General features: G+C 39.7%; 1 protein-coding gene across 23 annotated transcripts in view; it reads right to left on the reverse strand.

Moving 5' to 3' along the window:
* dtnba (dystrobrevin, beta a) overlaps positions 1-16,372 on the reverse strand; it is a 446,182-nt gene that overhangs the window by 32,931 nt on the left and 396,879 nt on the right. For 19 of the 23 annotated variants that reach the window (XM_055635471.1, XM_055635453.1, XM_055635463.1 and 16 more), the window contains 2 exons: positions 5,058-5,217; positions 3,400-3,489 (listed from right to left, as the gene is read on the reverse strand). In XM_055635471.1, coding sequence (XP_055491446.1) covers positions 3,400-3,489; positions 5,058-5,217 — 250 coding nt within the window. The remainder of the gene's footprint in view (positions 1-3,399; positions 3,490-5,057; positions 5,218-16,372) is intronic. The other 4 variants (XM_055635459.1, XM_055635458.1, XM_055635466.1 and 1 more) reach the window with 1 other exon arrangement.

The following is a 16,372-nucleotide window of genomic DNA, read 5'->3' on the forward strand; positions in this document are numbered from 1 at the left end:
TTTCACTGTTTTTGGTCTAAAGGTTAGACTTTTGATATTTGATTGGGAAGTCCAGCACTGGCCCATGATCATCCTCAGCAACAATACCACAGCCTTAAATTATAGAGGACAAAGTCCGTCAGAGAGAATTACTGGCTGATGTGAGAATCCGGACCGAGGCTCCAGCTGGAGGTCCTACAGCAGCCTTCAGTTCGACCGGGTCAGGCGATGCTCCAAGAGACCAAATGCGTGGACAAGTGGCCTGCAGTGGCACAGAGCAGTGGAGTAGCAGTGGAGGGCGCCTACACCTTTGCTTGGCCAGGCCATCCCTGCAACGCCACCAGGACAATGGGCCTTTATGGCTAGCTGTACTTAAAGCAACTTGGACTTTGAAAATGGCACCAAATATGGCGACTCTTATATATTGTCTCAGTGGATTACCACTCTACACTTCGAACTTGATCTAAGATTGTGCCTATTTGTAGTAATACTTTACTGAATTGTATGCAAAAAAAAATGTCAAAGTACCTCGGTACATGTGACAATAAAGAACCACTGAATTAAAATTTACTAGTGCCTCTACTAAAGCTGAAATATTTCTCATCAAAACATCTTGGTAGTTTTCCACTAAAATAGGACATTATGTAGAGCAACAATTAATTAATAATCATTAACAGAGGAAACAATTTTATAGACAAAAAAACGGTGTGACTGCTTAGGTCTTGTAGCCGACAACAGATAACTAAGGACAAAAGAAACTGAAGCAAGTGTGAACCAGTCAGCTTTTCCTATCTGCTCCCTGTTCAGAGGGATTTTGGCTGATCATTTACACGTTATTTTGAGACCATGACACAAAGTTTTAGATACACCAGCTCTGAGAAAAGTGTGCATATACTCTGTTATACTGTGTATATCTGAACCATCCTATCAATAACTAGAGAGCGGACCTGAGCTATTATCTACCTCATCGGAGGCCCTCGGACTATCTTTAATTGGACTTTATCTTGCATTAAACATTATTCCCTTTATCGTGCATCTATACACTGTGGATGGTTTGATTGGTCACATATTGTCTTTCCACTGACTGGTTAGCACATGACAAAAACGTTTCACTGTACCTCAGTACACATGCCAATAAACTAAACTAAATTAAACTCCAGAATGTAATTGCCATGAATAAATGGGTGCTTCATGAGATTTTAAAGATAATAGGAAGTATAAAAGTGAAGAGTGGAGATAATGTTCTAAAGAATCGAAGTGCGACTGTTACAAGATGAATCCTTGATGAAATCTGGAATTAATCATGCAGAAGCAACTGCTGCAGAAGATGGCATGTGTACTGAAACAGGCCAGACGGGAACAAGGTAAAAATAATCCCTTTAAGGAAGTGTGAAAGATTCTATGGTTAATTATCAAATGCCATGGACACTATTGAGGTAAATTGCATTGGCATGTTATATATTTTACCAGGAGGGATAATGCATAACAAAATAAATTCACATTGGCTGTTTATAACATTAATCAGGTGGTGTAGGACAGAAATGCAGATGCTGGTTTAAATTGAAGGTAGACACAAAATGCTGGATTAACTCAGTTGGCCAGGCAGCATCTCTGGAGAGAAGGAATGGATGACGTTTCGGGTCGAGACCCTTCTTCAGACTTAATCAGGTAGGCCCAGTGTTGTAGGTGAATGAATACTTGATTGACTGGTTTGTAGAGCAGAGAAGGTTACAGATCAAGACACATTCAAAGGATGATACCAGGTAGGAAAGTTACGTTTGTTGGTTAATCACTAAAAATTGGAGAGGTCAATGTTCATTCCATTGGGTTGTGTTAGCCAGGCAGAATATGAGGTATACTTTTATGTTCCCCAGAGATGTCGCCTGACCTGGCGATTTACTCCAGCACAGTGTTTGCACCCTTGATAGAGTCATTGTCATAGAGTGATACAGTGTGGAAACAGGCCCTTCGGCCCAACTTGCCCACACAGGCCAACAATGTCCCAGCTGCACTAGTCCCACTTGCCTGCGCTTGGTCCATATCCCACCAAACCTGTCCTATCCATGTACTGGTCTAACTGTTTCTTAAATGATGGGATAGTCCCAGCCTCAACTACCTCCTCTGGCAGCTTGTTCCATACACCCACCACCCTTTGTGTGGAAAAAGTTACCCCTCCGATTCATATTAAATCTTTTCCCCTTCACCTAGAACCTATGTCCTCTGGTCCTCAATTTCCCTATTCTGGGCAAAAGACTGCATCTACCCGATCTATTCCTCTCATGATTTTGTATACCTCTATAAGATCTCCCCTCATCCTCCTGCGATCCATGGAATAGAAACCCAGCCAACTCAGCCTCTCCCTATAGCTCACACCCTCTAGTCCTGGCATCATCCTCGTAAATCTTTTCAGAACCCTTTCAAGCTTGGTAATATCTTTCCTATAACACAGTGCCCAGAACTGAACACAATATTCTAAATGCGGTCTCACCAACATCTTATACAATTGCAACATGACCTCCCAACTTCTATATTCAATACTCTGACTGATGACGGCCAAAGCGCCAAAAGCCTTTTTGACCACCTTATCTACCTGCAACTCGACCTTCATGGAACCATGCACCTGTACTCCTAGATACCTCTGCTCTACAACACTACCTAGAGGCCTACCATTTACTATGTAGGTCCTGCCCTTGATCGACGTCCTAAAATGCAACACCTCACACTTTGCTGTATTATATTCCATCAACCATTCCTCCGCCCACCTGGCCAATCGATCCAGATCCTGCTGCAATCTTTCACAACCATCTTCACTATCTGAAAAACCACTAACCATTAACTAGTATAGCTCTGTGAGGAAAAGTTGGCAATTCACACCTTCTCTCACAGTAGAACAATACACCAAGAGTCATGGGATGGCAGCACAATCTGCTTTGTGGTTTCTCCAAAACAAGCACGATGTAGGTATATTTTGGATTGTAATGTGCCTTTGCAGTAAGAACCATGAATAAGTGCAGACAGAAAGCATGCCTCTTTGTTTGCATTGCTGTTGGTACACTTCTTAACACAAGTTGGGAACTATCTGTGAGGTGAGTGAAATCTGACCACCCTTGCTCTGGTGTGGGATGCAAGACTCCATCGACTGCTTATAAAATGAAACGTTAAGCAGTTATGTCTAATCCCCAAAACTAGTTAATATTCCCTCCCAGCAATTTGAGCAAAATATCATTACTCCTCAAGAGTCTCAAGTGATTTACATCAAGTCGCACCAATGTCTTACATCATATTCGCTTTAAGGTAAATTAAAAAAAACTATTATAACTATGTTGAAAATAAACTCCACAAATATCAGTTCAGGGTAACTGTTTAGGACAGTGAGAGGATTCATTCATGCCTGTGCTTAGTTTCAATGAATGCCCCTACCTGAATGGAGTTCCTTGACCAGCGAGGACATGGTGTTTGTAATGGAATCAGCTGCCACCAACAAATCATTTCGCAGATTTCTGCGAGCTCCTGCAGAAAATTAAATAAAGATCCGCAGGTTCAAGCTGGTGAACAGTCCATGCCTCTGACTAGACAATCTGCACAGTAAATTAGGGCTTTTCAGATTTGTGCTTTAATTACCTGAAGATTCTAGGATGGTTTTTCCAAGACAGAGCATGATGAGAGAAAAAGAGAGAGGTCATGGGATGGAGATTGTAACTATTAGACATGCACCACTGAAAGAGCAAGATTCCCAGGCTTAGTTATTCTCCCATCTGCTAAATGCAAAGGAACATGTTGATCCTCCCCAAGGCTGAAGTCATGACTTGGATGGCATTCTTATCATTAGCCACAAAGCCATCCAAAACTCTCAAAGCATAGTTCAGAACACTTTATTTGAATGATACTATGTCATTCCCCACACTATTGGAACTTGATAGTGAATACAATCTACAGCAACTCCGGAAGAATAGCTTTTCCTCTGCAATCAAGAAGAAAGAAGGATGTACAGTAATATCAGGTTCACCATCATATTATTCAATGTTATATCCATGGTAAAAATTGCTATTACTTCATTGCCCAACGTCCAGAATTCTCGACCTTTCATGGAAACAGCATCATACTGAAGCCTAAAATCTGTCCCAAGGCACCTAGGCACACAGCGGTAGAGTTGCTGCCTTACAGTGAATGCAGCACCGGAGACCCAGGTTCGATCCCAACTAGGGGTGCGGGTGCTGTCCGTATGGAGTTAGTACGTTCTCCCCGTGACCTGCGTGGGGTTTTCTCCGAGATCTTCGGTTTTCTCCCACACTCCAAAGACGTGCAGGTTTGTAGGTTAATTGGCTTGGTAAATGTTTAAAAAAAAAATTAAAAAATTGTCCCTAGTGGGTGTTGGATGGTATTAATGTGTGGGGATCGTTGGTCGGCACGGACCCAGTGGGCCGAAGGGCTTGTTTCAGCGCTGTATCTCTAAACTAAACATCCTGGAAATGAACTAATAAAATTATCTTCAAGCAGAATTTCCATTTAAGCATTTATCACATAATAGGTTGCAGGAAATTATAAAGCAACATACAAAAAGAAAGATGTCTATACTACTTTCAAATATCATAGAATGTACACCTCAAAACACTTGCTGCCCTTTAGTTTCAGTCGCCATTTTTTTTTACCTTTACAAGTTTAAGTATAAACTATTGCAATTGAGATAGACAGTTGTTCAGAACCACAAATGGAAAATTAAGAGATATCTAATTATAGATATAGATATTGAAATCTGAAGCAATAATCCAAATACCCTGGCCTTCACAGATTTCTCCTCCTTTTTGGTTCTCAACCAACACACAAATATGCCTCAATCAGAATTACTGCTACTACAGCAAATCCTTGCATTGATGCTGCTTTTGTAAGATCACGACACTATGACCATTTCAGTCATACTTACATAAATTAGCATGATTGACAGTGTGTTTGATAATACAAATCCTTAAATTCAGCAAATACACAGAAAAATGGCACCTTATCAATCAAACAGAAAAATAACGCATGCATGCAAGAGTGCAAGGACAGGGTAATTAACGTTTCACAAAGTGACTACTCACCCTGCGCAAAAGCTTCTTGTACGTCTCCACCAACCCCAGACAGTGAGTCCTGAGGTCCATGGGTTGGTGTGGAGCAGGCAGACGTTGACCTCACAGGCATTGGCATGGGGCGGCTGGCACCATGGCTGGGTGATAAACGAGGAGAACCAGCTGCTTGAGCCTACACAACGAGAATACAGAACATGTTCACTTTAAAACCCAGTTCATAAAATGTTATAAACAGAAAAGCCACGCCAGCCTTCCTTGAAGCAATTCATGGCAATTTCTGAGATCACCACGAATAAAACAAGTAATTACACGCCGACCTGTAAGAACTACTACCTCAACACTGTTTATAGTCAGCATTAGTTCTCAAAATGCTTACTGTGTAAAACAACCAATTTTTATTTAAATGCATTTGCTCACATCTAAGATGAGTGTTACACCATTACTCTATGATAGTAATTTAATTTGATGCATTGAAACACAGCTATAGTAATATATTGCTGCCCCCTTCTAATAACCCATTTACCTCAATAAGTTCCACGCCACTGACAGACTTTGGAATGACTAACTAAAACAAGGTCATTTACCGGACTTGTCCTGTGCCTATTGATTACTTATTATAAATCTACTTTGGCTAATCATGGTTGTGTGCCAAGTAAGCTCTGAATTAAATAGCCCATCCTCCAATAACAGATTAGGACAAACCTGCCTTTTATATCCCCAGCTCCCGTACCTTTCTGGAGGCCTCATGTTTTCATGTACTGGCACAGTAGATTTTGCTACTCTTTAACATTTGAAGTGCAACATCAGAGCTAAAGAAGCCCATTAATTCTGCTCGTGGAACCAGGCAAATGGCCTTTCATAGGCATTAACAGAATCACAAAAAAACGAGTGTAGAGCTGTTTCATGGCAACAGCCTGAAAGACCTGCTTTGTCAATAAATTTGCTGCCTCAGACATATGGAAGCAGGCCAGCAGCAGATGGCCAGTGGGTACAATTAGCCTCATTTTACTGCTGCTGCAGACAGAAAAGAATAGCTAATAATTTTGCTCACCTTTTACTGTTAGTATTGACAGGCTTGAAAGTTACATATTTCTGCCGTACATTATTAGCTGATTGGATCGTATGCTGAGAGATGGTCAAGATTTACTGAGCGTGGTGATGTAATGGTTGGAATAATATGGTTATTAATAAACCTCAGAGAGCACAGTGTCACTTTTACAACAGAAAACAGAGATTTTGCCTCTGTCCTCCAGCCGCTCAGGAAACATGCAGAGCTGTTAAAAAACACATCAATGAGGCGTCTGAGCATCACTCACAACAAGCCCAAACACCTGAGGCTAAAGATGAGCTTTAATGTTGATTCACTAATCAGATGGTAAAATGCATTGGGACCTGCAAATGGCAGCTCCACTGACACAAAGCAAATGGTTTGCAATAAGGTACAATGATAGGTAAGAGTAAAAAATGAAGCTTGAGAAATTGTGCAGAATCGCACCAGTGTTTCAAACACCAAGGAGTTGATTTGCTATAAATTAAATTTCTGAAGGTTTTGCTACCCAGCAAATTGAATAATATGTAACAGTGCACACTTTAATGAAAAGAATGATTCAGCAAATGGTAATCTTGATCATCATTCAGTAATGAACTACCAAACAAGGCCATGTTGATCCAGCATGTGTAATGCATTAAAGGTACAGATATTGAATTACAATTTTTGGGAATTAATTCTTCAATTGATGGGTTAAGGGAGCTGTGCTGAACCTGCAGTGACCAGTTCTTTTTTGATAGTGAGGTATTGGCTTATTATTGTCACGAGGTACAGTGAACAGTTTTGTTTTGTAAGCTATCCTGGAAGATCATATCGTGCGTGTATAACAGGTAGTGGAAAAAGAAAAAGGAAACCGAGTGCAGAATATATTGTACAACTTCAGAGGAAATACATATTTACAAAAATGCAAGGTTCACCATGAGATAGATTGGAGGATCAGGAATCCTCAGTATACGAGAGATCATAGTCATATAGCACAGAAATAGGCCCTTTGGTCCAACTTGTCTACACTGACCAAGTTGCCTCGCCTACACAAGTCCCACCAGCCCATGTCTGGCCATTATCCCCATAAACCTTCCTATCCATGTACCTATCTAAATGCCTGCCTCAACTACTTCCTGTGACAGCTCGTTTTATATACCCACAATTCTATGTGAGGAAAAGGTTGCCTCTCAGGTTCCCATTAAATCATTCCACTCTCATCTTAAGCCTCCATCCTCTGGTTCTTGATGCCCTACTCTGGTCCGTGCATTCAACCTATATATTACAAAGGTTTGTTCACGATTTTTAATACAAGCTATTCTTGCATCTGGAGGCATGTTGTTTTCTAGCTTTTGTATCTTCTACCTGGTGGGAGAGGGAAGAGATAATATCACAGTATGAATGGTCCTTGATTATGTTGGCTGCTTTCTTAAGGCAGTCTGAAGGGTAGATGGAGTTGATGTGGGGTGGCTGGTCTGTGTGATGGACTAGACTACATGCCTAAGTCTCTGCAATTTCTTGTGGTCCAAAGCAGAGCAGTTGTCATATCAAGCCGGGATACAACCTGATAGGATACTTTCTATGGTACTTCTATAGAAACTGGTAAGTGTCATTGGAATTCCTGATGTAAACGAGTCCTGTTTGAAGAAAATATTAGAGCTTTGGTGGCTGTCCCTGTGGTATGATGGGGGAAAAGACAAAACCATGTTGACAGATTTCACATACACCTGACAAACATAGAACATTGATGCAGGAGTTGGTCATTCGGCCTTTCGAGCCAGAACCGCCATTCAATATGATCATGGCTGGTCAACCAAAATCAGTACCCCGTTCTGGCTTTTTCCCCATACACCTTAGCCCCAAGAGTTAAATCTAACTCTCTCCTGAAATCCAGTGAATCCTTCTGAGGTAGAGAATTTCACAGATTTACAACTCTCTAGGTGAAAAGGTTTTCCTCATCTCAGTCCTAAATTGCCTACCCCTTATTCTAAAACTGTGACCCCTGGTTCTGGATTCCCCCAACATCGGGACCATTTTTCCTGCAATTGCCCTGTCCAATCCTCTAAGAATTTTATATGTTTCTATAAGATCCCCTCTCATCCGAAATTCCAGAGACTACAAGCCCAGTCGACCCATTCTTTCATCATACATTGGTCCCTCCATCCCGGGAATTAACTTGGTGAACCTACTCTGCACTCCTTCAAGTATCTAAAGTATCCAAAACAGTGAAGTTACTCAAAGACAATGTTTGCTTGGATTTACCACTTGTCAGCAGAGTTGTAGACACACTGCTCTGTGTGGACTTATGTCAGCCAAGGTAAGTGTTGCTATTAATTTATTCGCCTTAAATTATTTTCTGGTTGTTGCACTAGATATCGGTCATCTCTCCCAATATGCATTGCTCTGTTGCTTGAATGATGGGATTACAAACTTGCTCAAGATTAGGGGAATATATCACTGCCACTACAGTAGCTGACAGCACTGACACATGACTTTGCAAACATTACAGACTGCCTCATGATTCGGAGGGTGGGTTGACAGGAATCACACATCATTAGGGATGCCAATTAGAAATCTCAACTTCAACAGGAACAGTGGTGGGCTTTATTCCTTGAATATATAAAGTCAACCACTGCAGGCAGAAAACCGAGATGCTGAAACTCATGTACTGGGGAGCCTGTATGACTCACTCTTACAACCAGATGCAGCTTACCACCTTCCATAACAACATGTCATTCTTGAGTGAGCATCTCTCAAATATCTGGTTCTCAACTCCAGTCACAGCTCCAACAACCAAAGTACTGTGGCCTTGTAGTCAGAGCTGCAGCAGTCATTAATACAATAGTAAAGAAGAGATTTCAATGGCTGAACTAATCTGAAGACACATTACAGAAAGGATCTTCTTCTTTTCGTGTCTTTGAAACTGGTTGGTTATATGACAGTTTCCCATTCCTTTACATAGTCCTTTGCGTTTTTATTGAACACTGCAAGATCCTTTGGGCTGCACTGGTTAGGTAGTAGGGGGCAGACAAGGCAGTGCTGCATTGTATGGTCCTCTTCTCCACAGAAAGGATGATTCATTTCTATCAAACTGCATAATATCACCCTGACGTGAACAGATATGTCGTTACAGTTACTGAAGAGAAAGGCAAAGTCAGGAAGTGTTGATCAATGTCCTCTCCAGAACATGTGCTTCATTAATCGGTTTTACTTCACCAACGCAGCCTGAACATCATCAACGTGGCTCTTGTCAAGCAAAAGCTGTAAAGCATTCAATCTGGGGCTGATGAGCAGCGGGAATCATTCTTGCCTCAAGTGCCAGGCAAAAAACAACTCCAAAAACATATTAAACAATTCCCCTTGACATTCAATTTCATATACCAGTGTCATGTATCCAACCAATTTCTTGAGTGTGGCTTCATCTAAAACTTACTTGGACGAGACAAACAAATAAATGACTGTAAAAGGTTGGGAATCCTACAGCAAGGGAATTGCGTCCTGATTCCTCAAACTTTACACCAATCTCCACAGTGGAAGTAAGTCGTGTCACAGAATATTCTCCAATTGCTTCATAATGGACTTGAAAATGGTTCCTTAGCCCCAAGCCACAGAGGGCTTTCTCTGCTCCTCTTCACTTTGTTGACTAAGGTATCCTGACACGTAAAAAAACTGTGTTGCCTGCACTTTTCGTCTGATTCACGACAGCCTCCTGTAAACGTCCTAAACCAGCAGAACGATTTTCAACAAATGAGCTTGTGTCCACGATGTGGTTTATAATTAGCATCCCAGAAAGTTTCAGCTGATCCTAGCAAGTACTGAAATGGTACCGTGTGAATTGGCAGCATGGCGCTGAACAACACTGTTGACACTGGCTGGATGCTGCAATCGTGATCGGGAGGTGCGAGCATAAATTTCGGCTGCAACCTTCACCGGGTCAAACAGTTTAATCACTCAGTGCAACTGCAGCACATTCTCCAGTGAGGAACATTTTGTCAATAGACCCGGATTAATGACTGAAATGCACTGTAGTCACTCCGGAGTGTCACTGCAGCAAGTGAGAGACAACACTGACAGCTGCACAAAATGAACACAACAATCATTACAAACAAATAAAATAAAGTTAAAAATAATTCCCACAACATTTATTTTAACTTTTTAAGACAGTTTATGGCAGTAGACTAGCAGAGGGATTGTATAATATTTCATCAAGAAGTGCTCCGGCTCTGTTTTAACAGCTTACATATCATTTGATTGCAACTTCAGCCTTATAATCACTCTGTGGTATCCATTACTTCTCGACTAATCCACTAAACATCAGCGTGACACATGATTGGCACGAGAAATTGAATGTGGACAGTGGGGCAGCGCGAGCATTCCTCGGGTTATTATGGGAAAATAAAAAATATATAATCTCCATTTCAACTTCTGTGATATTTATCCCTTGCTGAAAAATACATGTAATACTTTATTGTGATGTAATATGTATCGAATTAGAATCACCTCTAATCCCTGCCACTGCCAATAGCAAGTTCAACCTCACTGACTACGAATCCCAAATGAAACACAAATTACTTGGATTATTTTTCCACAGAGTTCCCCTTCACCAAATGGCTGTAACCCCCAAAGATTTAGTGCAAAAACTGAAGCTACACGCTATAGATTCAGCACATGATCATCACACGGTGGATGTGCTGGGGGAGTTCTGCATTGCATCCTTCAGAGGCGATAGATATTGAACCATATACCATGCACGTGTCTAATAATTTCAGGATCAAAGGATGTAACAGATTCAACAGGACAATTTGAAGAATAATACTGAATTATCCAGTGTCCTATCCAACATCTTTCATCAATTATGAATGCAGTTAAACCAGTCTATTCATCAACAGGTTTTAAGATGTTGCAACTAAATTTCAAACATAACATTGTGCCAGGATAGAACTACTTTCCCAAAAATGCTCATTAATCCTTCTGGGTAAGGTAGGAATGAACAACAATGCTAGCTTTGGATTTAATCTGGCAGTAAGATGTATTCACTTATTACCATTGCAAAAAAAAAAATATGGAAGTTTTCCATGGTAAAGTATCACCACATTTTACTGACAAAAATGTTTTTTTTTAATCTCTAGCATGCATGTTTTGTGGTTCTGTTTCAACCTTTTTTATGCTATACATTCCATATTTTTCACACTGTCATGTTATCTCTGTTTAAACTATCAAAGATCAATCATCTTCCCCCAAAATAATAAAGCTATTTATTCTACATTACTTTACAATGTTTTTTCTTGTACAGTTCAGCATGCCATGGATTTTTCCTGTTTAAGCAATTAACAATGACGTGTGAGAATTGGATTTTGTTTCATCCAACAGATGAACAGTTCCCTTCAAGATAGCAAACATGCTCATACAAGTGGAACTACTCAATCTGACCAACTAATAGAGATATTGAATTCACAAATCAGATTATATAAACAAACAACATTTTAGATGAAAAATTAATCTAAAATTTTGAGTACATTCACAACTTAAATCAAAATTAATTATTTTGAAATAAAAGAATCCATTTAATTGCTTTCTGAACACAAGCATATGGCCACATGACCTTTGCACCAACTCAGACATCTGCTGATCAATACTCTTTCCTGCAACAACTGTGGACATACCGATAAAATTAACATTCGGTTATGATTCATTTCCCACCTTTTATTCATTAAAGTAGTAGTAGTGTTCACAGAAATTGTTTTTTTTGTGGTGGGAGTTTTGTGAAAGTGATCAGAAACTTCAACAATTACCATTTTTAATATTTACCTTCTCACCTGATCGCTGCCAGCACCATTGCTGCTGGCTCTGATTGGACATAAAATGGGAAGACAATGGTGCTACTTTGACTGAGACTTTTAGAAACCTATATGGGGCTTTGTGGGAGATTGTCCTGCAGGGATTCTCCCACACTTGCTACAATTTTAGATTGAGTAGTTATTTATACAGTTTTTCCAACATTTTTATGGTTTCAGTGTCCTATCCAACATCTTTCATCACAGGAGAACATATGAAAACATTCACATCTATTATGACCAATCTTTAAAACAGCAAGATACTCCCTACTACAATTGGATTTTGGGAATAAACTTAGGGGTGTTGTTTTGACCCAGTTAGACATGGGTATACTCTCAGCACATTGACGTTATCTGGAGATTTCAGTGGTAAACATGGAGTTCATGTTGAACAAGACTATGGGATTCAGTATGCATAGAAAAGCACTTTTACATCCTAAAATCTGCAGTAATGAGGAATATGTATAAAAGTGCTGGAATTATTGAAAGTAAGATAGGTACCACTCTTTATGCTCGGTTGATTGGTATGGTCTGAGCATTTTAAACATAATTACACATTTTTATGGAAACAGCTTTACATTTCCAAATAAAAAATGAAAAGCCAACATCAAAGAGATCACCGGTGGCCTGCAAAGTAAATGAGTGAATTTGTTAGTGTCGCTAAAAACTGGATTTTATATTGCTTGCAAGACTTCATTTATCTCTACAGGGTGTCCTGGATTATACTTGTCTATCCTTTCAATGCTTGGACAATTTTAAATAGTTTAATGAGTAGTAAATTAAAGCAATATGGCATATAGTGAGAATATATATGCCTGTTGGCAAATTCCTCATCAAGGAACTAAACAGGAGACATATCCTAATCATTGCTAAAGTTTATTATTTCTGTTTTTAAATATCCAATCTTGAGATAGGAAAACAATAATTTGCACGAGGATAATATAATTCCACTTAACAGTGAAAAGGAATTTGAATCTTAGCGTAGGAATTTTGTTAGGATTATATTTACATTCCATTGGTCATAATATGAAGATTATTATAAGAGTAAAGATGTTGTTACGGAAAAACATAATCCTGTGTCATACCGTATATACCAAGCGATGGAGTTTTCTAACATCGCCTAAGAGTGAAGGACCATTGTTGTTGTCGTCAACCATGAAAATAGTTTTTTTTTAAATTGGATATTCAAAAGACAGCTGAAATCTGAAAGAAATTTCTTTTTTGTTGATCCTTCCTCACTAATTAGTAAAAGGTGTTAATTATCTTTCAAAATAAATTACAAATAACGGTTTTTGTTTTCTTATAACAGTGTCTTGCTCACATGTTTTTACTCAAGTCTGATATTCATTAAACAATGTGTATCTTTAATCGATTTGAGCATCAAAATGTTTGACATCAAACACAGTTGAACAATGTAGTTACACAAACGTGGAATGATAAACAATATTGTCATGTAATCCCCAATCCATTCGACTTCTATTGTGATGGAACTAAGAATTACAAAATCATCATCAAATGGATCTGGCAGATTTGCAGATTATCTTAAAAGTAAACCAACTATTTATTTTTATAATAGTCAGTTGGTTTCAAATAAAGAATGATGAAATCAGTTGAATCACTGGCACCATTTGTATTTGTGTTAGAAGAGCATGTTTGATTCAAAAACTTGGTTTGGATTGATGCTTTGGTGGAATCGTACGTGACTTAAAGTAGCACCTTTCAACTGAGACCCAGACTTCTCTTCCTCCTTAAATATATGGCAAGATTCCATAAAGACCAGTCCTTTTGATGGAATTTCTTATATTGTGTTTCTTATGTTGTTGAAGTGTGAATACGTCAAGAGTGGGTACAAAGCGCTTTGGGATATAGTAAGGATATATCATTTATTTAGTAATGCAGGAAATGCATTTCAGTGTCATGGCAATTTTTCTGAATTGGTAAGAGCAAAGATTGGAGATGATGTGAAATGTATACAATGGAGTGGATCATTGTGGTTCAAAGAAAAACAAACATAAATGTCAAAAACCTCCGTGCTGCTCTGGGAAGATTTTTATCCTGAGGCCTGTGTACCTCTTCCACAGCACCGTATAGATAGGGATGCAATTGGTTGCTTGCTGGCTAAAACCATTCACATTTAGTAATTAAAAAAATCCTCAGATAATTAATTTCTTGATTTTATTCGGTTGATACTTTGAAGGTTGTAGCCAGAACACCTAATACCCAAAGGTCTGATACACAGATCACTGTTTATTTACAAGGTTCATGGGATTATACAAATACAAAATTGTGGAAGAGTTTATAGGATCAGTATACTTTTCACTGAAAAATACAGTTTTGGATTTCAGACAGGAACCATGTTCTGTTGTGAGTTCAGGAAAAGGATGGTGCAGCTAGTTGAGCAGTCTGTGGATGGTAGAATCTTGGAAGAGATCATAGGAATGTGGGTTTAATAAAATGGGATTAGTATTGGATTAGTCTAAATGGTGCTTGATTGTTGGTATTCAGTATTTACTTTAATGTCATTTTAACCGAATACTAACATACACAGATGAAATGAAAAAAATTTCTCGATCAGTTACCATCAGTGCAGTTAATAAAAACAGAATAAATACATATAGCTTTAAAAAAAAATTAAAATTACCATATCTAAAAATAGGCCTAAAAAATAAAATAAAAGCAGTCATTCAGACTGAACAGTGGCTTTACTTTGACAGGTGCCTCGCTGTCAAAGTATGGGCGAGGTCAGATATGTTGATGTATGATATATGGGGAGGGGACAGTCCGTTAACCAGTCTTATTGCCTGTGGGAAGAAGCTGTGTGGCATCCTGCTGGTTTTGCAGCTGATGCTCCTGTATCTCTTCCCAGATGGCAGAATGGAGAAGATGTGGTGTGATGGATGATGGGGGTCCTTGATAATGGAGATGGCTCTGCTGATGCTCCGCTTCTTATAGATCTCCAACAGGAAAGGAAGTGGGGCACCAATGATCCTGCTGGTGGTCTTCACTATCCTGTTGAGTTGGTTTTGCTCATAAGCCTTGCAGCTCCCGAACCAGGAAGTGATGCCGTAGGTCAATATACTCTCGATGGTGTCCCTGTAGAATGTCCTTAGATGAACAGTAGGGAGACCTGCTTTCCTTAGTCTCCAGAGAGGGTGGAGCCGCTGCTGAGCTCTTTTTATCACTGCTGTGGTGTTGGTCGTAGAGGTCAGGTCATCCGCCAGGTGAAGTCCCAAGAATGTCACACTGCTGACCCTCTCCACAGCAGCTCCATCAATATGCAGCGGAGTGTGATGTAGTTTACCAGCTCTCCTGAAATCGAACACCATTTCTTTAGTCTTTTCCACATTGAGGATGAGATTGTGGGATCTGCACCACTTCGTAAGCAGCTCCACCTCCATCCTGTACGCCGACTCATTATTGTCACTGATGAGACCCACCACTGTTGTGTCATCAGCAAACTTATTGATGTAATTATTGCTGAGTCTGGCAGTACAGTCATGAGTAAGCAGACTGAACAGCAGTGGGCTTAGGACACAGCCTTGGACTCAATGTGCTGCACCGATCTATTACCTTGCAATTACATAACTATTTGTAGTGGCCATTTGGCCTGTTTTGCATGTCATTGATGATGGCGTGTGCCTTTAAATTTTAGACTGCCCGTTATATTGTGGGTGGGATTTGTGACGCGTTTGGAGCTAAGATGCTTGCGCAGAAGTTTAGTTTTTGGTGCAGTTTAAAGGGATTAGGGAGAAGATTTACCCTTCGACCATGCCAGCCATGTGAGATCATGCCAGCCATGTGAGCCATGATAGAGATCATGCCAGCCATGCCAGATCATGCGTGATCATGTGAGTTTTAAAGGAGATCATGCCAGTATAATGGAGACATGAGGAGTCTAATGTTTAAATTAATAAGCTGGAGTTCGATGAAGATTGCAGTAGCGTCGGAAGAAGTTTGGATGTATTTTACCATTTTCTATCAACAATAAAGCATTTATTAATCAAAGGACTGTGTTTTTGAAGACTTATCTGTGAAGAAGCTCTGAAGGTCTATGTGAACCAGATTGCATGTATATCGAAGATATTCCCCTTATCCCTGCTCCTCCATTTAGCGACTAGGGAATTAATTTCCCGAAAGATATGAAAATCTGCCGCTACACTATTTTCATTCGTTTTAAGCAGGTTAACTGATGAACTCATCATAGTGGTTTCTCCTCATAGCAAACCTGAAGATCATGACAAAAATAGTTCAAATACTGGGTTGATCCACAGAACCTAAGGCAAGGCAGAGCAATACTAGGGATTGAGTACGACTCAAGGGATACTCTAGGGATTGAGTATGACTTGCCCCGTGTAATAACAGGATTGGACAGGTGCCACAATAAATTAGAGTGTATTGAAAGTTACACAATGCTGGAGTAATGCCAGCACATTGCATCTTATTTTATAAACCAGCATCTGCAG

Source organism: Leucoraja erinacea, chromosome 5, assembly GCF_028641065.1.
Source record: "Leucoraja erinacea ecotype New England chromosome 5, Leri_hhj_1, whole genome shotgun sequence".
In the NCBI taxonomy this organism is placed as follows: Eukaryota; Metazoa; Chordata; class Chondrichthyes; order Rajiformes; family Rajidae; genus Leucoraja; species Leucoraja erinaceus.